Raw genomic sequence first — 21,400 nt, forward strand, 5'->3', positions numbered from 1 at the left:
GGCATGCTTTAAGCGGTGTTTTAAGGAGGCCAAATGACAATATGTAGTTTGGCTGCGTAAATCTCATTAAAGTTCAAGTAAACTCTGAATTTATTTTTTATTTTTACTGATTAAAAACAAGCGGATTCTAACTTTTTCACTTGGCCTTAAAAATCCGCAATAAGCTTTGACTTCAGCCTAGGCCACTGTTATTCAATAAGTTTCCTTTGTTTTTTCTTTCACTTCCTTTCTTTCTTTCTTTCTCTCTTTCTTTAATCATTGTGCGATTTATTTTTCTCATATTTTACATGTATTGTTTTTATTGTTGCGTTGCGAATTAACTGTGTCTCCATTAGGTATAATGACGTAAAATTAGTTTTATAATTCAGAGTTCATTAACAACGTCACTCAACGGTGCTGTACAGAAAAATAGACGCTAGGTGGCAGCAGTTCTGGAAGAAAATAAGACAAACGGTCGCTTCCTGATGACGTAGGAGCCATTAACATGGTTGATGGGAGCAACCAGGTGCGAAACGGACTCTATTTCTGTTTCTCTTTACCGAACTTTACACAGACGCAACGTACAGATATAACATATTTTCAATTTTTTGTTAAGTTTTTCATCAAAAATGAAAGGTTACAGAAGATAAAACCCCGGGAAAAGAACAATTGCCACTTACTGGTGTCGTATACATCCTGTCAGAATGGCAGCAGGTAAAGTTGTCTTGACCAATTATTTTTGCTGTTTGTATCGTTGTCATGGTAAAGTTTTGATAAAGGAGTTGGCTGGGTATAATTTCTTCATCGTGCTGAGTAGCTTCGTTATGTGAAACGTCTCTCTTTTTAAAAAAAAAAAAATTTCTGCAGAAGATGAAGCCAGTCTGCTGGTCATTGTTGTGGATGTAAATCCAATCTGGTGGGGGCAACAAACTCAACGCGAGTCGGAGGTAGTTCCACGAATTTATCATTTACTATATGTTTTATATACAGTATTGTAAATATGCTTAAGGCAATAACACAAGTTTCTCTCGTATCCGACTAGTTCACCTTGTCGAAGTGCATGGATGCAGTGATGGTGATGGGGAACGCCCACATGGCCATGACCAGAGCAAATAAATTGGCCGTCATCGCCAGTCATTGTCAGAACAGGTAACACAGTACAACAGTTTGCTCTGGTGCAGCACAGTGCATTCACTATATTGCCAGAAATATTTGCTCAACCATCAGAATCAGGTGTATCAAATCAAGCATCTAGGCATGCAGACTGCTGTTTCAACATTTGTGAATGAAAAGGTCGCTCTCAGGAGCTCAGTGAATTCCAGCTGGAACTGTGAGAGGTTGCCACCTATGTAACAAATCAAGTATATACACTCTATGTACATGGTGATAATAGACTAGAGTGAAAAAAATAATTTCCACCTAGAGGGATCAATAAAGGATGTTTCTTCTTCTTCCATTACTTTATCATTACTGTTGAGCAAACTGTAGAGGGCACTCCATGCTTGTTATCATGCTAATATGTTTGTGTGTTTCTATTTTGTAACATGTTTAACTTGTATATCTCTACAGTTCAGTGAACAATAATGTGTGACACAACTCATCTCTCTTGATGAAATGTTATTTTGCTTCCATCGCTGCTTCATGTCTGTCTCTTTCTCTTCTTTATTTTAGTCACTTTCTTTATCCGAGTAAGGGCTGGAGAGGTGGGGACAGTGGTGGAGATGAGGCTCCCTCCAGCGGGGACGGAAAGTATGAACTACTGTCAGTTGCTAATAATCTTATTGCTGAAGAGATCAGGAGTGTTATGTCAAAAAGTAAGTGCATGTTTGTAACTCTTGAATTTTGTTTTAAATGAATTTATGTTTGTTGAATAATGGTGCACAGTTTTGGAGATTGAAATGAGCTGAGTGTTTAAGCGTATGTATTTGCAGCTGAAGTGAGAGGAAATTCAACAGATACGTTGTTGGCTGGATCACTCGCCAAAGCTCTCTGCTGTATCCTTTCACTTGTATTTATGTCATGTGGTGGAGTTCCTTTTTTCAAGATCCGCTATGGATAAGTAAAGCGACTTATGTAAGAATAAAGTCACATGAATGAAGGACTGCACAGAAGGAAGACGTGGAGGAGCGAGCTGCATGTAGGGAGAGCTTAGCGTACAGGCAAATCTTTTCCTTTAATATGTTCTGTTTTATTTTCAGCACAAATCTATAATGTAACAAAAGTGTGAGTCTGTGATAGGAAATATTGTTGATCACAGCATCACGAAATACAATTTGTGTGTGTGTGTGTGTGTGTGTGTGTGTGTGTGGGGGGGGGGGGGGTTGGAGTTACCCAGTAGTTGTGGAACAGTGGCTGACACATGACCAAGGTGCTTTCCTTAATCTTTGAGTATTAAGATATTCACAGGGTCTCAAAAGACTTGGAAGGTCAGTAAATTTTACCATGATATTTCTCTCCAGTGGGTGCTGTGGTTCTTCTGGATATGTATTAATGTTGCCTTTTCTGTTTTAGTCGGACAGGAGATTAAATCAAGAATACTGGTAAGCCCTACCTGATCTATTTTGTCAAATGCTTTTTTTAATTTCCTATGACTGTAAACACAGCTTCTGTAATGAACCGACAGGTGATTAAAGCGGCTGAGGACTGTGCCCTTCAGTATATGAACTTCATGAATGTCATTTTTGCTGCTCAGAAGCAGGTACAACCAAGTTTCTGTGCTTTGACTTTGTTATTTTCACTTTTGTACTTTTGAAAAGACTTTAAAACAAACTATTTTTTAAACAGGGTATCCTGATAGATGCCTGCGTGTTGGACTCAGACTCTGGTCTCCTTCAGCAGGTACATTTTTTAGCTTTTTTTGAAAATCGACTTCTGTAATTTTTCATATATCTTGATGGAAAGTACCTTCAGATGCCAAACGTGGAAGGACTAAACTTGTCAGGTTAGGTTAAGAAGAAATGCAAATGCTCATTGTCTCTTCACACATTTAATCTTTTCTTGCTTTCATCAGCCTAAGTCGTTCCTGTATGGTTCTGTCATGATGCATATTATGCTGTCCTAACTTGTGTAACAACTTATTTCACTTGTTTGTGTTGAAGGCTTGTGACATAACTGGAGGATTGTATCTGAAGGTACCTCAGAAAGTTGCCCTGGTCCAGTACCTTCTGGTGAGATTTCCGAACAGATTCCCACATTTGTGGGAGCCTCGTTTATTCTTTGTATAGAATGGGGTTGCTGAATTTGGTGGTGTTATCTGGACAGTGGGTGTTCCTGCCAGACTCGGAGCAGCGCTCACAGTTGGTGCTACCACCGCCTGCACACGTCGACTACAGAGCTGCATGTTTCTGTCATCGCAACCTCATTGAGATTGGCTATGTGTGCTCAGTTTGTCTGTCAAGTAAGTCTAACAGAGACACAGATGCTTGATATTATTCTTAAGAATACTGGCACAATTGCAGATTTGTATGTGATGCTGTCATATCTTGTTTTAGTATTCTGCAACTTCAGCCCCATCTGTACAACCTGCGAGTGAGTATATTTTAAAAGTATATCTAAAAAAAAGTCTTAAAAATAAGTATTGCCTCAGAACATTGAAAATTTGCTGTGATTTCATCATCATCTGAAATCTTTTGGTAGGACTGCCTTCAAAATCCAACTTCCACAGATGGTCAAACCCAAAAAGAAGAAACTAAAGCAATCTGTTTGAGATTTGTTTGCTGAGGTTACAGAGATGTACTGAATTTAGTTTCCTTTTTTTCATATACTTTTTGTACGAAGTTATTGGATGTTTAACAAGCCTCAGCAACATCTTATAAATGTTTTTGAGGCAGTAGAAATGTATGAAAAAGTAACCTGCAGCGGTTAGTCTGGCTACTGGCTATTTTTGTGGAAATAATTATGTAACAAATTTGTACAATAAAGAAATTTGTCATTAAGTTGCCTGTCATGTGGATATTTCCGTTTCGATCCATCTATTTTTATCTTACTAATAAAAATGGTTCCTTGAAATGGAAATATTTTATTGAGAACAATGTGTGTGCAACTTTCAAATACTCAGGGCAGTAAATAATCTTTAAGGTGCCATCAGACCTGGAGCCTCGGTCCTCTAAAGGATAGAAAAGGCTTCCACTGTTCTCTCCAATCACACTGGCATCCTTCTGTTTTACTTCACTGATGTTAATGCACTTTGCATCTAAATTTACCAATCATTTATTACAATAACTTTTCTATCAGTATTTTATATATTTTTGACATGAATAAAAGTACATTTAAACAGCTACTCCAGGTCTCCTTCATAATTAATCAAATTAATCAGTGGTACACATTAAAATGACCACTTGTACACTTGACACTGATAAATGGGCCAGTTGCTATGACATTTACTGCTGAGAGGATGACCCCTAAACTTCTAAACATTCAGTTGTTTGAACATGTAGAGTTCTAGTTACTTAGGTTGCAATGTTTATTTATCCATCACTCGGCAAATGTTGCATAGATTCTCTACCCCATGTATAACACATAATGACAATTTTTATAATCCAATTCTGATGTAAGGCAGAAAAGAAAAACAGCTGCAATTCTGAGTTAAGGTATTGAAAACGTTAACAGATGGAATTGTCTTCATTATTTACAAAGTCCATTTGAAACCATCCAGGGGTATGAAAGCAGGCAGTGGTTTTACGTTCGATATTCTCCACAATGACACGGTCATCAGTGACGAATCGGAACTATGTTGCATCTGGAAAAGAGAAAGGACCAAATCACAACTGATACAACTGCAGCATTCTTTAATACCAAAAATGGCCATTTAAATTGTGACACATGCAGGTATAGGTGAAATAACTGAAGCTCTCACCCTAGCAGGCCTCTGCCTGACCATCGCTGTGGAGTCAGGCTCATCTGAACTTTTTGGCCATCCCTGATGACGGTGATGTGTAATGGTTTCTGTAAAAGGCCACAACACAGTCCAGATATCAAATATGTTCAAAAAATGAGAAATACTGCAAATACAGTACATGAATAAATCCCTATAGATTACCATCCTGTATTGACTATCAACATGTATGAAACATCTACAATACTTCCATTGAAAAGTTAACCTAAATGCAAGTTAAATCTTTCAGTTATCACAAAAAATTCTCAGAAATTAGATGTAACAGCATTTGCAAACTGCACCACAAAACAATACAGTTACAGAAAGAAAATGTAAGGTACCAAATGATACACAGAAAAATCTGTTCTAGTGCTGAAGCAATAAAAGCTGCTGTGCAGTACAGTATGTCAGATTCTTACCCCTTCACTGTGTTGTACCACTGAGGCAATATTCTGGAGGTTTTGAAAGTTCTCTCCGTTCACTGAACCAAACTCAACAACTTCATCCCCAACTCTGAGCCCCTTTGGGAAGAAATAACCAATTACCACAGTTGCAGGGTACAAAACAAGTATTTTTATCTTAAATCTCAATAGTAATCATGGATAATCTGAAAGAAATTTAAAGCCACAAAACTCATTTATATAACTCACAGCTCCACAGGCAGGTGATCCCTGCGTCACAGCATCCACCCGTGCAAAGGGGGGAGAAAGGGTAACCTGCTGCTCCATTGCCTCCCCCTGCGCTTCTGTTTTATCCTGTTCGCGTTTGGCCTTCTCTCGAGCGTGCAGCTTGTGCAGGGCTTCCTCAATCTCCACCATGATGGCCTTGTGATCGTTCTGCAGGCCTGGAAGACAAGATCCAAAAGTTGCCTTGTGACAACCTTTGTTCTTACGTGGACTAAATCATACCGATAGTGAATTACAACAACGTTAACTGATTAATTGAGAATGGTTTTAGCAAAAAAAAAACAAAAAACAACAACATTATTTGAGTGAATTTTTTAAATTATTACCTAGCTGTTGTTACGGTTCAGGAAAAGTTTCATTTTAATGACTAGATCAAATACAGTACACTTTTATAATAATCACTGACATACTAACATAGTTATATCACAGACAGAAATGTGCTAAGGCTTACCACATCTAGATGCAAACATGACATTACCAAACATCTAAGAACAGAACAGGCTTTCCCATTTGGCGCTTTTCTTGAAACAATGACTCAGTCAAAAGACATCAACAAAACAAATAGCTGCTTACATGAAATATTGTGTCTTGCCGCCCTAATCTGGTATAGATTCACATCTGCTCGGGGGAAGCCTTCTTCATCCACCAACGGACCTTCAACTCCGACACCTTGCTGTGAAGCAGCGACAGAATTCGGATTAGCTCATGTTAATGACGTTAATCCGTTCCTAAAAGATTACACTTACGTCTTCCAACACATCGAAATAAGCTTTAATCTGTTCTTCAATGTCATCTTTTTTCTTAACTAGGTTTTTGACATCATCAACTGTAATTTCGGAACCTCCACCACTGCTTTCCTCTGTCATCTTCATGGCTCCTCGTTTACATTTACATCCGGGTCACGTGTACAAGCGCAGGCGCTCTTCTTCTCTGTGTGGTTTTATGGCGTCTGTGCTCTTTACTGCACCAAGCGGCCAATTAAATACATAGCAAGGTTTCTGCCCTAAGGGCAGTTCTCCATCCATCTATCCTTATTTCAAATAGTGGTTCCTTATGACCTACCAAACACTTTTTCCATGGAGCCTCCATCACTTCCCTCAACAAAATACTAACTTAGACATTTACACTAAATTATAAAAACATGTACTTTTCCTTTCGGCTTTTCCCTTCAGGGGTCGCCACAGTGAATCAGTTGCCTCCCTTAACACTGTCTTCTGCATCCTCTTCTCTCACACCAACTACTACCTGCATGTCTTCTTTCACTCCATCCATAAACCTCCTCTTTGGTCTTCCTCTAGGCCTCCTGCCTGGCAGTTCAAAACTCAGCATCCTTCAGCATCCTTCTATATATATATTCACTATCTCTCCTCTGGACATGTCCAAAACCATCTCAGTCTGGCCTCTCTGACTTTATCTCCAAAACCTCTAACATGTGCTGTCCCTCTGATGTACTCATTCCTGATACTATCCATCCAGGTCACTCCCAAAGACAATCTCAGCATCTTCATCTCTGCTACCTCCAACTCTGTCTCCTGTCTTTTCCTCAGTGACACTGTTTTGTACACCTTTCCTTTCATTTGAGCTGAAACTCTTCTATCACACATCACACCTGACACTTTTCTCCACCCGTTCCATCCTGTCTGTACACGCTTCTTAACCTCTTTTCCACACTCTCCATTGCTCTGGACTGTTGACCCTAAGTACTTAAAATCCTCCACCTTCTTGATCTCCTCTCTCTGTAACCTCACTCTTCCACTTGGGTCCCTCTCATTCACACACACACGTACTCTGTCTTTCTGCGGCTAACCTTCATTCCTCTCCTTTCCACCTAGAGGGTGGAAGAGGGTGCAGCTCCATCTGGCCTCCTCTGTACTTCTCTATCAACATCCTCAAAGCAAATACTGCATCTGTAGTACTCTTTAAATTATAAAAACATAAATGGTTTAAAACAAGACTCTGATTTGACAGAACAGGAAAGCACATTAATAATACCTGTGCTATGTTTGTAAAAATCAGTTTGCCCAAACATTCACATAAAGAAAACAAAAGCATTACAATTAACATTCAGATCAAGTTTAATAATATTAGACACAATACATGATCTCAATAAATGTCTTTAATTTGTTCAGAAAATCCTCCTGCAGTAACAAAATATCTTAAAAACTGTCTGGCTCCAAGTGTTTTATTTCCATACAGACATTTAAGTTGACATGGGGGGTCAATTGCATGACCAGGAAAAATATGGTTCGACTGAGTACAACCCTGACTTGTAGTGGTCAACAACTGCTATCTATTTCCCCGACACATACTTCTAGTTTCACAGTGGTCTTTATGTAGGCACATTGGTAGTCACTATTAGAAAGTGTACTAACAACTAGCATCCGTAGAGTGATACTTCAAATGTGAGCCCTGAGTCCTTGAATAATCAATGTCAATCACATATATAGGAATAAATGTATGTAAGTCACCTTTATCGTGGAACAGGTTACAAGAACAAATTGATTAATAAAATAATTTAACATCTCTGTGTGCTGCAATACTAAATGAAAACTAAGTTTCCTTCATGTTCGAACCAATCTCTGCAGCTGAAACTTGTGCAAATGTGGCAATGTATTATAAATCTATGTTTTGCTGCCTATATAAGTTAGTTCTTATAAGAAAGCCTTCTAAGGGTCATGTGCCAGATCTGGCATTTATTTAATCCAGCTAACAAAGTATCTTTCGGACCATCCTGCTGATGTGTAAGCACCAGCACTGATTGGTCACTGTCCGCTCCTTTCAGTGATACTTCCAGAGATGGGGGACGAAGATTCCTGTGTGAGCTCAGCCTGGGCGGTTAACTCCTTCTGCACCAAAGCAAGCTGGACTGTTGCCTCATTTAACTGTGAATGAACTGCTTGTACCCATTCATGCAGCTCCATGCTGAGGGCATCCACACCTTGGTCCACTTTCTCCTGTCTACCTTTGAGGTCTTCCAACATGAGTCGTGTGTCGCTGGAAACCTGAAGCCTCTCATTTCCTTCAGAGGGGACATGTTGACGCAGCATGTAGCCCTCAAACTCTTCTGGGCTGAGGTTGAGTGCTGGTCCATCGAGTTTTTCAATGAAGGCTACTGCACAAGACTAAAAAATAGGGGAAATGGACAAAAACATTATTTCTGAACAAATCTCATGACAGCACAACCTGTGGTGTAAAACATACAATAACAACTCACCAGATTTGTGAAGTAGTATCCACTCTCTCCTGCCTTAAGACTGTGAGGGAGGCCGAAGCGAATGACATATTTAATGTTTGAGTGCAAGCGAGGTGGATTGGCCTTCAGCACCACATAAATCAGACCAGACAAGAAGTCATCAGCGTTAGCAGGCTCAGTGCTGGAGCCGGAGAGTCCTTCAAAGACATGCTGACTGCATTTGGACACACAAGCAAGTTTGTCCTGCGGCGCTCGCTTCGCATCCATCTCAATTATGGCTGTTTTTTTTTTTTTTAAGAGCAGAAAAGCAGATGGACAGTTAAGACGTTTGATGACGCTAACGGGATATTGCAAAAATATTTTGTCATCTGTACAGATTAGTAGAGGAGTACTGTGAGAAAGGCCAATAAGTAATAGATGTATCGTCACCTGTTATAGCAGGCAGAAAGGGGTCTCCTGTAACTTCGGTCTTTTTATCTGGAAAGGGTACACCCAGCATCTGAGGAGTAACCCAGTTGAAAGAGCTGCAAAGTAGAGAGAAAAGTTTCAAACACCTTCCACTTAGACGTTGTGATCAAATATCCAAGCAAAATACAGCTTACCGTATCCTTCTCTGGAGAGCCAGATCCTTCTGCTCGTCATCACAGCTGTCATGGCAGAAAACCCATTTATGTAACCGTGTCATTATTAGTTTCTCTACATGCTCCATTATACAAGTGACCTGTGCTTCAGGAAGACCTGCAATTAAAAAAAAAATTAACATTCATGTTTCCAGAATGAACACACAGGAAGTGTTGAATTATTGTGTACCTACCTCTAAAACATTCAGCAAACGACTGGTAGAAATCTTGAACAAAATCTGACTGCTTCTGTACCTTCAGATCCTGCAAAGATGAGAAAGTGATCAAAACAGCTCTTATATATGAAAGATCAGCTATAAGAATTGCAAATGTAATAATTTCAACAGATAATTACATGGTATGCCTCCATTGTGTTGAGGAATGCTGTACATTGAGACTGCAAGCGTTGGGAGGGAGCGCTCCGAAGAAGCTTCAGGAAGCCGGTGAAATCCCCTGGCTCAAGGCTCTGGTAGGCTTTTAATACATTTGTGTAACTTTCAGAGGACTCTAGATGGGGAAAAGTGAATGTTATTTCAGGAAAAATAAAAAGATTGTCATATTTTAACTTCTGTCTTTGCTGATGGACCAGTCACTGAATTTATTAAAATTATAAATCATGTGCCACACAAGTGTAGATGGGGCGAAAACAAGACATTGCCCCATGGTCAACCTGTATTACCCGACATATCTGAAACTATAGATCCAGATGATGCCTGATAGACATGCTGTGTGTGTCAGGAAACAGGACTGTTAAATTGCTTAACTGCACAGGAAGAGTACTGACATACCAACACAAACCACACAACAGTTCAGAATTTTTTGTCCTTAAATCCTTGAAGGATCACAAGACACAGAACGTGGAACAGTAATGCACACTGGTTAACATAAGAAATAATGTTTTGCTGCTCTACTTTTGTTTTTCTGAAGTTACATCTGCAGTTGACTTGAATTTCAATGATTTTGAGGCATTTGTTGCATCAGCTCAAAAAATGTTGCTTGTTTTTGGGAAAAGTAGCTGGTGCAGCACAAATTTTCATTTTACAGATCCTTGTTTGACTTGATGGAGCAATGATGGGTACTACCTTGACGCTTTGGAGTCGATGGGCTGCCCCAGAAGAATTTCCTCACTGTGTTAATTCGACGACCTTTCTCTGAGTTCTTCTTCTCCTCAAACTTAGAGAAGGTGAGAGGCGATTTGTCAGTGCTCGGCCTGCAAGGCATAAAAACAACACAAATCAATAACCTAAATCAATTTAAAACAAAATGAGCACAAAGTCCTTAAGAGTCTTTTGAGATAATTATCAGTGATAAAACTCTCAATTTTGAATCATGTGGTTTCTAAAATGCCGTCAAGAATCCCTCTATACACTCAACATCGAGTTTATATAACACCATAGTGACGGTCGACAAAATGTCAAGATCTAAATGCTCCTTGGATTCTGAATGATTGGTATAAGCAGCATATTTACCTGGTGTCTTGTCTTGGGGACCCAACTGACCGTGCCCGCTCTCTCCAGCACTTAGAGCAGAAGCCTTGCCATAAAGGATTTCCATAATAACCACAGGCGTTCTTGCACAGCAGCTCCTCCTTAGAAACTCTGATTCCTCTTTGCTTATCCGTCCACATTCTAGAACTCGCTCATATACCACTCCCTCCTGTTGGACGTAACAGTAATATTTCAACCACAACAGTACCCAAATATTTGCTGTGGGTTGTGTAGTCACTCTACAAGCAAAGGAAGTCCGAAGTGAGATTTGTTTGCATCTACAGATGCTTAAATCTCACAAACCATATGTTCAGTACAGACTGATTGTGATAAAAAGAAAAAAAACCAGAATGAACGTAAAAGCATCGTTGCAAAAGTTCACTGAAATGGGTTGTGCAAGTACAATGGTACACCTCTAATCAATGCTGATGAGGGCAGCACTAATGATTGATTGTGTAAAAAAATATTTTGTGTTATTTTGATTTTTTTCTGCTTGCTAAACAAATTAGCAGATCATGACAGAAGTTAGTTTTATGAGGTTCACCTCAGTCTATTTGAAATAAGACTCACAAGGTGAAACTGACGTTTATAGACGATGTCTGTATTAATAGTTTTAAAACAACTTTTACAAACAGATCTGTTAGTCATTCAATTAAAAACGACAAAAATAATTTTCAGAAACGCTTGTGTGTCCTTCCTAGTTGGTCATCGACAGTGAACCTTTTTCCTCTCAATTTAATTCCATATCCTATACTAGCTCTTTCATGGCAACAAATATTCACTGTTAAATAATTGTCAAAATAAAACTAGAACCACCATAAGCCTAATAAAATGTTGAAATACGGTGTTAATATTAAAATTTAGTATATGCTAACATAGTTAGCTAAGTTTACGAGTCCCTCTGCGGATGACAGTCAGCTGAGCGACCGGATAAGAACCACCAGTTCACGCTAGCTAAAGGCTAAAGCGGCTAAAGATGACGAATGTTTAACTAAACATAATCTATAAACTATGTGATTCAAATGAACATACACGATCATATCCGAGTTATTAAAGTGCGTCCTCACCTGCCAGGCGAAAAAAAACCCCCATAACTTCCTTACCGGAGTGTTTTATTAAACATCGTAACCTGAGATGTTGGTAAAAAATATTTAAAATACAGGAAGTTAGATTTGTCGTAATGAAAGCTGGGCAAACAGAAACCCGTGGAACCACAAAGAACCTGTTGAGGTGGAATTAGTAACATTTCGACATCGACGCTGACGTGACGTTTCATAATACAAAAAAAAATAAATCCACTTAAACTTACCAGAATCTATTAAGGCACTCTTCAGGCTTCACGCTCCCGGCACTATAGAGACATGGCGGCGATGTTCAACTACGACCCATCAAATCCCGAGATCACTGAGGCGATCCAAGACTTCCACCAAAGTTCGACGCTTTTATTTTTACTGTCTTGACCGGAAGTCATCACCAGCTGACGACCCCGCCTTAATTCACGTGGGGCTGATGGCTGTCACGAGGGTGTGAAACGCCAAAGAACACGTCGCCCTCTTGTGGTCAGTGATGGAAGTATTGCACGGTTTTTTTTGGAAAGTTGAAACTTGGTGAACATTTTGTCAAGTTCCAATTACGCATTTTGACCATTTTTTTAGTCATAGTCATGGTGAACTTCATTGTCAAATGTATCATATATGCACGACATACAGCACGGAGTAAATTACAGTCCTCTCAGACCCACAGGCAGTAAAAAAACCAAAAAAGAACCGCTCTAGCGGGAGAGAGAGGAGCCACTGCGTGTACACTTACCGCCGTCCTATCCTATTCCCATAAGCAACAGAACCTTCCAGAGTAAGCATAAGCGACAGTGGTGGGGAAATACTCCCTCCTTGAGGAAGAAACTCCGGGCAGGACCCATGCAGACTGTAGAGGGCGGACATCCACCTTGACTGTTTGGGTGGGAAAGGAAATATACAGTGACACTGTCTCTAGACCAAACAACATCGCTGGTCTCACCACAGTTTTGTACACCTTTCCTTTCATTTGAATTGAAACTCTTCTATCACACATCACATCTGATACTTTTCTCCACCCGTTCCATCCTGCCTGTACACGCTTCTTCACCTCTTTTCCACACTCTCCATTGCTCTGGACTGTTGACCCTAAGTACTTAAAATCCTCCACCTTCTTGATCTCTTCTCCCTGTAACCTCACTCTTCCACTTGGGTCCCTCTCATTCACACACATGTACTCTGTCTTACTGCGGCTAACCTTCATTCCTCTCCTTTCCAGGACAAACCTCCACCTCTCTAGCTTCTCCTCCACCTGTTCCCTGCTCTCACTACAGATCACAATGTCATCTGCAAACATCATAGTCCATGGAGATTCCTGTCTAACCTCGTCTGTCAGCCTGTCCATCACCATAGTGAACAAGAAGGGGCTCAGAGCTGATCCCTGATGCAGTCCCACCTCCACCTTGAACTCCTCTGTCACACCTACGCCACACCTCACCACTGTCTTACAGTCCTCATACATGTCCTGCACCCCTCTAACATACTTCTCTGCTACTCCAGACTTCCTCTTACAATACCACAGTGCTCCAGATCTACAAAAACACAATGCAGCTCCGTCTGGTCTTCTCTGTACTTCTCTATCAACATCCTCAAAGCAAATACTGCATCTGTAGTACTCCTTTTTGCAATGAAACCATACATATATTTTTTTTAGAATTGTTATGTTTTTTGCCTGGAAATCCTAAAAGACAATTAACTGGTTACAGCACCTTAATGAATATAGTAAACTAAAACGATTTGTCGTGAAGGGTAAATATGACCATCTGTACTTTGTTTTAGCAGACTTCATCTAACTTCCGGTCTCAGGCAAGTAGAAACTCGACAGCAAAGTTTTGACCCTCCTTCTGTTTCTGATTGGCTTATACAGTACTTGTTGTATTTTGATTAGTTGGTTAGATTTAGGAATAATTTAAGCGCAATTGGTCAATTTATTTTATAATATTAGAGTAACCAATCACAGGCAGGGTAGGGCGGGCAGATATTTTCGACATCCGGGGAAACGGCATCCTCGTAACTAGGCAACGCGACACTTTTGGAAGAAGAAATGTACGTGTTTTTTTTTCTTCATATAGCTATGAGCCAAAACAATATAAAACTATTAATACTAACAAAATACGTATAATTGACGTTCATGTTAGCGTTAGTGTTGATATGTAGCAAACTTTGCTCAAACTTAAACCTATGACGTTAATTAACACTTATCACCCTCAACTCAGTACAAGTGTGTGATTTCTGATTTTTTTTTTCTTTTCTCTTTTTATAAAGAGCTATCATTCAAGATGAGGAGGAGTGTATCGTTAAACACGATGTCGGAGGCTGAAGTTAAGGAGGAGGAGAGCAGTAATAGTACAGAGGCAAGAGAGGAAGACGCTGACTTGAATGAAACGAGCGCGCAGTCCCAGGTCTACACCGCTACCACAGACACACTGTTCTCAGAGACGATGACCCAAACTTCCACACATTCTTTGGTAAGAATGCCATGTTTCATATTTAAACACATAGATACTTGTTGTCTAAGTGAGAATGCCTCATAATAGTACAGTACTGCAAATGTGCTCTCCGTTTAGTCTCTAGAATGGGTATTTGGGATGAATCCAGCCCTTCCTGCTTTCAGTCTGCAAGACCACAATCAACTGGTGGTCCTTTATGCTGGAGCTCATGTTGGGATTATATACAATCACACTTCAAACTCCCAGCACATACTTCAGGTATGGTTCAGGTTGACATTATTTTAGGGGTTGTAATTTCATTCTAAAAATATCTACTTATTGCTCCATCTCGTCAGGGTCACTGCCAGCCCATCTCATGCATGTCTGTGAGTGAAGACCGGCGATGGATTGGTACAGCAGACAAGGGGCTGAAAAGTACAGTGATAATATGGGACTCGTACTCTGGGTAGTTCTTCATTTTGTATACATTAATTGATTTTGATTTAAAAAAAAACTTTCAAATTTATGGTAACCACATAATATGATAACTATTACAGTATTCCTGTTTGTACATTGTTTGATTGCCACCCGGAGGGAGGTGTCACTGCACTGGCATTTTCAAGAGACGCAAAATATCTTGTGACCCTTGGGGCTGAGGAAGTTCAAGTGAGTATGTCAACATGGTAGGATTGAATATGTTTCATTAATAACTGACATTGCAAATAATATTTTTTTTCAAGAATTTTGAAGATAGAAAGGAAGGGATCCAGAGACCTTGTCGTCATGTGATTCAAACTTTAATTGAGACTTCTTTCATTGCCCTAAATCCGTCCTGACAGACATTATGAGAATTGAACAATGGATTTTCACAATACCTCACAATCAACCAAACAAAAAACAGAAAAATCAAATGCAGGCAGTCATATTACCTCTTCCAACTATCACTATTATGTTTTTAATTACTGTAATTTTCTTTTGGTCTTAAGTCTTCATTTAGATACAACACATTAAATGATAACTTATGACAGGTTGTATGTATTTGGGATTGGACAAATGAAACAGAAAAGCCTTTGTGGTCAACTGAGCTCAGTCCTAAACATGGTTTTCAAGTAAGTAACTTTTGTCTGCTTTCAACATTTAAATACCCTCTAAGTTTAAATACATGGCATTCAGGAAATTAAATATTGAAATGATAGTCTGTCTTTCAGGATTACATCATTTTTAATCCAAATGATGGCACTCAGATGCTCAGCAGCAGTGACAGCCATGTGTTATTTTACAGTATGGTAAGTCCTGTAGTTACTTTTGATTGAAGAAATTGTGTCACACAGCTGGGATATGTGTCTGTGTTAGTTGTAATGATCAAATGATCATTTTTCAGGCCTCTGGATTTGTGAAATTTTTCCCTCTGAAACTTCAGAAGGTAAAAAATGTAGAAGATAATGTTGGATTGCCAGCAATCTTTATGACGATCATCACAATAATCCCATCAGCAGTGAATTTAATGCTTCTCCGTTTATTTAGGCTTCTCCTGGTGCTTCTCAAACTCATAGCATGGCGGGGAAGGCACTCAACAGGTCTGTGTTTCATTGCACAAAGTCTCAGATCCTCACAGCGACGACAGTGGGTAGCATTGTTGTGTGGGATGTGAAGGGACACTTAGATACAAAGCAAAACCTCCAGAAAGAGAGAGTGAAGACTATTCCCCTTCAGAAAGATCCAATCACATTTCTCACCATAACTGACAGGTAAAAAGAGCCATAAATATTCATTTCCATTATTTATGAAAGGTAGATTGTATTTATTGGCCTCTACTCTGTCTTTCTTTTGTGTCATTTTTCATCACAGCTATATTGTAACTGGTGACACCCGAGGCCATATTACATTTTATGATGAAGAGCTCAGGTTTCTCAGCAAGTACAGTGAATTCAACTTGGATGCAGTTGTTTTCATTTCCTTTTCCAAAGAGTGCACAGATGGATATTTGGGACACGGCAGTCTGGATGCAGAACCATTGATTGTCAGGTAGAAGATAATAATAATAATAATAATAATAATAATAATAATAATAATAATAATAATAATAATAGTAATAATAATAATAATAATAACAATAATAATAATAATAATAATAATAATAATAATAATAATAATAATAATAATAATAATAATAATAATAATAATAATAATAATAATAATGTACGCCTTGAGTTAGAGCTGGTATGTGAATTTTATCCAATATGATCTGTTTGGCCTCTTTTTCTGCAGGAACTTTGTTGTGTCTACAGTCACTTCCATAGTTCATGTGAACACACAGAAAGGCAGCTCTCAGATTCTACTACGTAATGATAGTCAGCCTCTACATGCAGTGGCCTGTCATCCCAAGCAGCCAGCTGTAGCCATGGGCAATCAAAGTGGTGTTTTAAAAGTGTGGGACTACACCAAAAAAGAGATCATTTACAGCAGGGTCTTTGAGACAGAGAGGCAGATTCAATGCATCGCTTTTGACCCACAAGGTGATTCAGCACGCATGCTGTCATTGGTGCATAATAAATTTAACATGTACTTGAACACGTTCCTACATTTCTCTGTGAACAGGATCGTACCTGGCAGTTGGCTTTGGCAGTGGGGCTCTTCAAATACTGAATCCCATAACTTTACAAAGTGATCCAGAGGGGTGTTTCCATTACACTCAAGACTGCATCCAACTCATTACTTTCTCTTCAGACTCTAAGTATCTTGCCACTGCGGTGAGCAAGCCGTGGTTTTTTTATTCAATACAATATGTCATAACGTAGTTATTGGCAGCAGTGGACCTGATGTGATATAATGATGGTGTTTTGTAAGAGCTGGGATTGTGAAGGAAATTAGTGTTGTGGCTGTGATATTGGTTGGTAAATATATACCGCTATGCTTAAACATTATTGCAATTTCAAGTATGAATTTTTTTTCTGGTTGATCATTAGGATTCTGGAAAAGCTGTTACGGTGTTTCGCTTGCAGACCAATAATGGGTCTTTGCCTCGATGGACATACATGGGCAGACACCACTCCCACTACAAGCCTATCAAAGACCTTCTATTTGGGATACATTTGGACAGCACCCAACCTAGATTGCTCTCTTTGGGAATGGATTACCGACTGGTGAGTCCATTTAGTAGCAATGTGAAATGTAGTGATGTGTGATCCTGTTTTATATGTCAGATATTAAGCACACTCCTCTGTGTTTTTACGTGGACCTGAATAATAGGTGGAGTATGACCTGGAAAACAGCGACATGAATAAACTTCTCATTCTGTGCTCAGATAGGATTGAGCAAAGCGCTGTGCCAATGTGTATGACCTGGTATCCTCTCATTACTGCAGAGCAATTTATACTTGTTGCGTCTGACCAATACAAAATGAAGCTTTTCAACAGCACAACCAAGATGTGCAGGTTTGTAAATGTTTTGACATTTTAATATATCACACATTGTATGTCAATGTAATTTCTGGAAAACATTATCTATGTGTTATATAAAAAATATACACACACATACATGTATAAATACTGTATTTATACACATAGAAAGACTCTTCTTGGCCCAACATATGGCTCTCCCATCAAGAAAGTTGCGGTCCTTCCAATATCTAATGAACCCAACACAAATTCATATTACCTGGCATATGTCACAGAGGATAAGGTCAGTGCTGGACTTACTTTATTTATGCTCTATTTGTTTTGTAGTATTTGATCAAATAACCTGCTTCAGAAATTGTAATTCAGCCTATGCGTATGAATAAGTAGATTATTATCCTTAGAAAAATAATGAAATACAAGTATTTGACTTCTTTTATTATGACATGAAAGTATTGTCTTGTCATTGTTAGTAAATACCTTTGAAAATATTATGAATATGACAAAGAGCTCAACACAAACTGTGTATTTACATGTTGCAGTCATCAGGACCCTCAGCCCTGGAGTAAAGACTCTGGGCAAAGCTTTCCTGAGGCATTAATTTAGTTTTCTGTTGCTTGTTATTACATTATTAAGTTATTGCAGTGTTAAGGGTAAGGCAGGCAAAATTCAGTCACAAATATTTGTGGAAGAAAATGTAAATATAATTAGCCAAACGACCAGAGACCTTTGTTCAGTAAAGATATTTACTGAGTTAGTTTGTTCATTGTTCTATTTTAAGTAGGAACATATTCACAAATTTGAAAATGAATCTTTATTTAACCAGGAAAAGTCCCCAGTGAGTTACAATGCCTCTTCTCCCAGGGAGTCCTGGCCAAGACAGATGGCAAAGAGTCACATAATACACAAGTACCAAGACAAGGCCACAAAATACACCATGAATGACACATTACACACTTGAGTTCACTTAATTAGAGACAGGTATAACAAACTAATACAGACAGCTAAAAAGGCATGTGGTTAGAAACAGTTGCATTTTTCTCTCAATGTTGATTTTTAAAGGTTTATAAAAGTATTGAGCCATAAAAGTGATTCCAATTTAATTGTGGCTTGAAGTCTATTCCAGATATTTGGTGCATATAATGAAAAGGCAGTTTTACCAAGTTCAGTTCTTGATGCTTTTGTGTTTAATAGTAATTTTTCTGATGACCTAGACCTGTAAATTCTGTCATGGTAAAAAAGAAAATTAGAAATATAGTGGGGTAGTTTACCAAGTGTTTTCACAATAAGAATCAGAGCATGAGATTTCCTGAGGGAGAAGGGGGACCATTGCAAGTTTCATATAGAGTGCAGTAGTGAGTTCCAGTTGATGCACTTGTAATGAAACACAAGGCTGAGTGGTATAAAAGCATTATTTTTGTTTTTTTTATGCAGTATCAACTTCAACTCAACTTGTTTGTACCTGACTGAAGGGGACCTGCAATTGTGGTATTGCTTCATTCATGAAAATGAAGGAGATAGGCCCAGTAGTTTTAAGGAAATATGGTTCAGTCTGGTTTGGGCCAGCCGACCATTAACAATCCAATCCTAACAGAGCCTTTTGAACTTTAGAGGCACATATGGTAGTAAAGTTAAAACTATTCAGATGAATTAGACAAATCTGAGTTAGCGGTTCCACTATCTGTGGGGTTAGCTGGACGAATTGACTGAGCAGCTCTTCCTGCATTAACAAAGTTCTTTTTTTAATGTGTCTACCATATTTTGTTTAGCCCTAGCTTCACCCTGGCTTTTTATTCATAATTCAGGGATAGTGGGAGAAGGCACATCACATTAAGAGGATTTAATCGCTTTCTAGAATTTTTTAGGGTCACAGGTTCTCATTTATTAAGTGAAGATAATACTCACTTTTCATACTTTTTATTAGTCTTGTGCATTTGTTTGCTAAGTAATATAATTGATATGTTCTCTGTAATGGCCAGGTGGGTCTCCATATTTTACCTCTGGATGGAAACCCCTACAAGTCCAATGCGCTGATCTGCCATCCAGCAGGAGTGTCTACATTTGCCTGCTCTTTTGATGGGCGATTTGTTTTCACTGCTGGACAATCTGACTGCACTGTGTTGTCTTGGGAGATAAACATAAAGTACGATGTAGTATCATCAACTTGAGAACAAGAGCAAATGTATGATCAGTGTAATAATGTTTTGTAAAGTTTATCTTTTCTCCTGCTGGGATGTCAGTGCATTGGAGGCAGCAGCTGCTTTGGGAGGAAATGACCTGGTACCCTTTTATACGCTTTTAGATGGGGGCAGAGATGGAAAGTTCTATAAAGTGAGTTAAATATTTTCCTGCTTCATATTAATTGAAAAGTAAATTTATAATGAGAAGCGTGAGCTTTTTTGTCTTCAGGAGATGGAGTACTTTTTCTATTTCTGCCAAATCCGCCATCAAGGCATTGATACAATGGAGAAACGACAGGTGTCCACCAAAATCCCCTTGTTAGAGATTCCCTCTCTTATGAGAGCACTAGCATATTTCCCGACACAACAAGAGGTACAGTGTGTCCAAAGAAAGTGATGTTTTCAACAAAAAATGTCAGTAATTTACTGATAAATTTATTTAATATTTTTTTACCAGATAGAAAATATGCACAACGAGGTCAAGTTTAGCCAGTATGCTGAAACAGGAAAGTATGTGACTGACATCGACTTGGAGAACTTTATCAAACTCTTTGTAAATCACCGACCAGCTTTCGGCATCTCTAGTGAGGACCTTGCTCATGCTTTTCACGTCCTTGCTGAACGTGACACTGCAAGACAGAGACAACCTGTTCTACAGAGACGTGAGCTACTCGAACTTCTACAAGCTCGAGGTACATCTTAGGCTATTTTACCACGACGTTTTGACTGCATTCCTGTTACATTACTGAGAACAAATCTTGACCTTCTGCTGAGATTCTCTTCATGTACAAAGCTTATCTCTATTTCTCAGTGTGGTACAAATTCCAATATGTGCATAATGTTGATATCTTTGACAGGAGAACAAATGACAGAGGAAGAAGTGTCAGAGTGTTTCACAACACTTTTAGGCTTCGATAATGTGGAAGAAGAGGAGTGTACTAAACAAGATGGTATGTAAAAACAAATAGTCTCACAAACCATGACCTTGGAATTCCAATAACAGCTGAAAAAATATCCTTTTTTTATGTCTCTATGTCCAGGAGAAAATTCTGAGTGTTCACCAAATTCGATGATCCCAGATGAGATTTCTATGGAGACATTTGCTCATCACATTCTGGGCTTCCAGTCCTCTGCACAACAGAAGGAAGATTCTCACATCCAGGATTCTGAAGACAATTCTTTGTCTGTTACTTAAGTCGAGAATGTGTTGATAACGGAATATCAATTACAAAATCGATCCTCGTGTTCAGTTGTGTGACAGAGATATAAAATAAATTTCGCAAGGAAAGATTATCAACAGATGCATAGTATAAATTTTTTTTAAACATTTATTGTACACTTTGTTGCTTGATATTGTAAACAAATTGCTGTAATCCCCAAATTCATAGCAATCCAATTACTGTACATAAATTGCAGCTTTCAAATTTGAAAGGTCTGAGATGTACACTTTGGGGTCCATAGCTCAACTTAAACAAGACTGTAGTC

At 38.8% G+C, this 21,400-nt stretch overlaps 4 protein-coding genes across 5 annotated transcripts; 2 read left to right on the forward strand and 2 right to left on the reverse strand.

Annotated features, from left to right (window-relative positions):
- The first annotated feature begins 479 nt into the window (after positions 1-479).
- Positions 480-3,840, forward strand: gtf2h3 (general transcription factor IIH, polypeptide 3). Its single transcript, XM_068310471.1, has 14 exons — positions 480-505; positions 596-693; positions 847-926; positions 1,022-1,128; positions 1,651-1,793; positions 1,911-1,973; positions 2,376-2,405; positions 2,491-2,519; positions 2,603-2,677; positions 2,764-2,817; positions 3,078-3,146; positions 3,241-3,376; positions 3,471-3,507; positions 3,616-3,840. The coding sequence occupies exons 2-14, from the start codon at positions 684-686 to the stop codon at positions 3,683-3,685; spliced, it is 903 nt and encodes a 300-aa protein (XP_068166572.1). The 5' UTR covers positions 480-505; positions 596-683; the 3' UTR covers positions 3,686-3,840.
- Positions 3,841-3,981: 141 nt separating this feature from the next.
- Positions 3,982-6,431, reverse strand: psmd9 (proteasome 26S subunit, non-ATPase 9). Its single transcript, XM_068310472.1, has 6 exons — positions 6,285-6,431; positions 6,112-6,211; positions 5,503-5,696; positions 5,272-5,373; positions 4,835-4,923; positions 3,982-4,717 (listed from the first exon to the last, which is right to left on the reverse strand). The coding sequence occupies exons 1-6, from the start codon at positions 6,408-6,410 to the stop codon at positions 4,690-4,692; spliced, it is 639 nt and encodes a 212-aa protein (XP_068166573.1). The 5' UTR covers positions 6,411-6,431; the 3' UTR covers positions 3,982-4,689.
- A 1,170-nt stretch (positions 6,432-7,601) lies between these two features.
- On the reverse strand, positions 7,602-12,289 carry LOC137592500 (rab5 GDP/GTP exchange factor-like). 2 transcript variants are annotated; one of them, XM_068310714.1, is made up of 9 exons: positions 12,148-12,289; positions 10,821-11,007; positions 10,434-10,561; positions 9,707-9,858; positions 9,546-9,615; positions 9,334-9,469; positions 9,161-9,255; positions 8,753-9,009; positions 7,602-8,660 (listed from the first exon to the last, which is right to left on the reverse strand). In XM_068310714.1, the coding sequence occupies exons 2-9, from the start codon at positions 10,976-10,978 to the stop codon at positions 8,301-8,303; spliced, it is 1,356 nt and encodes a 451-aa protein (XP_068166815.1). In that variant the 5' UTR covers positions 10,979-11,007; positions 12,148-12,289; the 3' UTR covers positions 7,602-8,300. The 2 variants fall into 2 exon arrangements, with proteins under 2 accessions (XP_068166815.1, XP_068166816.1); XM_068310715.1 differs by lacking the exon at positions 12,148-12,289 and adding an exon at positions 11,906-12,055.
- A 1,928-nt stretch (positions 12,290-14,217) lies between these two features.
- On the forward strand, positions 14,218-21,208 carry cfap251 (cilia and flagella associated protein 251). Its single transcript, XM_068310817.1, has 20 exons — positions 14,218-14,379; positions 14,479-14,619; positions 14,697-14,806; positions 14,898-15,006; positions 15,369-15,449; positions 15,549-15,626; positions 15,722-15,784; positions 15,865-16,088; positions 16,189-16,365; positions 16,609-16,856; positions 16,939-17,090; positions 17,307-17,483; positions 17,590-17,774; positions 17,907-18,021; positions 19,715-19,878; positions 19,976-20,066; positions 20,145-20,288; positions 20,373-20,607; positions 20,773-20,865; positions 20,956-21,208. Exons 1-20 carry the CDS (start codon positions 14,218-14,220, stop codon positions 21,108-21,110), a joined length of 2,904 nt encoding a protein of 967 aa, XP_068166918.1. The 3' UTR covers positions 21,111-21,208.
- The last annotated feature ends 192 nt before the right edge of the window (positions 21,209-21,400 follow it).

The sequence above is a fragment of the Antennarius striatus genome, chromosome 3 (assembly GCF_040054535.1).
Source record: "Antennarius striatus isolate MH-2024 chromosome 3, ASM4005453v1, whole genome shotgun sequence".
NCBI classification, from domain to species: Eukaryota; Metazoa; Chordata; class Actinopteri; order Lophiiformes; family Antennariidae; genus Antennarius; species Antennarius striatus.

Coding starts and splice junctions, on each gene's coding strand:
- cfap251 (XM_068310817.1), top strand. CDS start 14,218: ATGTCGGAGGCTGAAGTTAAGGAGGAGGAGAGCAGTAATAGTACAGAG. Junction 15,785..15,864: donor TAAAAAATGTAGAAGATAAT/GTTGGATTGCCA, acceptor CCGTTTATTTAG/GCTTCTCCTGGTGCTTCTCA. Junction 17,091..17,306: donor CTAAGTATCTTGCCACTGCG/GTGAGCAAGCCG, acceptor GTTGATCATTAG/GATTCTGGAAAAGCTGTTAC.
- psmd9 (XM_068310472.1), bottom strand. CDS start 6,410: ATGAAGATGACAGAGGAAAGCAGTGGTGGAGGTTCCGAAATTACAGTT. Junction 5,374..5,502: donor GATCACCTGCCTGTGGAGCT/GTGAGTTATATA, acceptor TTCTTCCCAAAG/GGGCTCAGAGTTGGGGATGA. Junction 4,924..5,271: donor TGGTACAACACAGTGAAGGG/GTAAGAATCTGA, acceptor GGCCTTTTACAG/AAACCATTACACATCACCGT.
- gtf2h3 (XM_068310471.1), top strand. Junction 1,794..1,910: donor CAGGAGTGTTATGTCAAAAA/GTAAGTGCATGT, acceptor ATGTATTTGCAG/CTGAAGTGAGAGGAAATTCA. Junction 1,974..2,375: donor ACTCGCCAAAGCTCTCTGCT/GTATCCTTTCAC, acceptor TTGAGTATTAAG/ATATTCACAGGGTCTCAAAA.
- LOC137592500 (XM_068310714.1), bottom strand. CDS start 10,978: ATGTGGACGGATAAGCAAAGAGGAATCAGAGTTTCTAAGGAGGAGCTG. Junction 10,562..10,820: donor TCCCCAAGACAAGACACCAG/GTAAATATGCTG, acceptor TATGCCTTGCAG/GCCGAGCACTGACAAATCGC. Junction 9,256..9,333: donor GCTCTCCAGAGAAGGATACG/GTAAGCTGTATT, acceptor TCTACTTTGCAG/CTCTTTCAACTGGGTTACTC.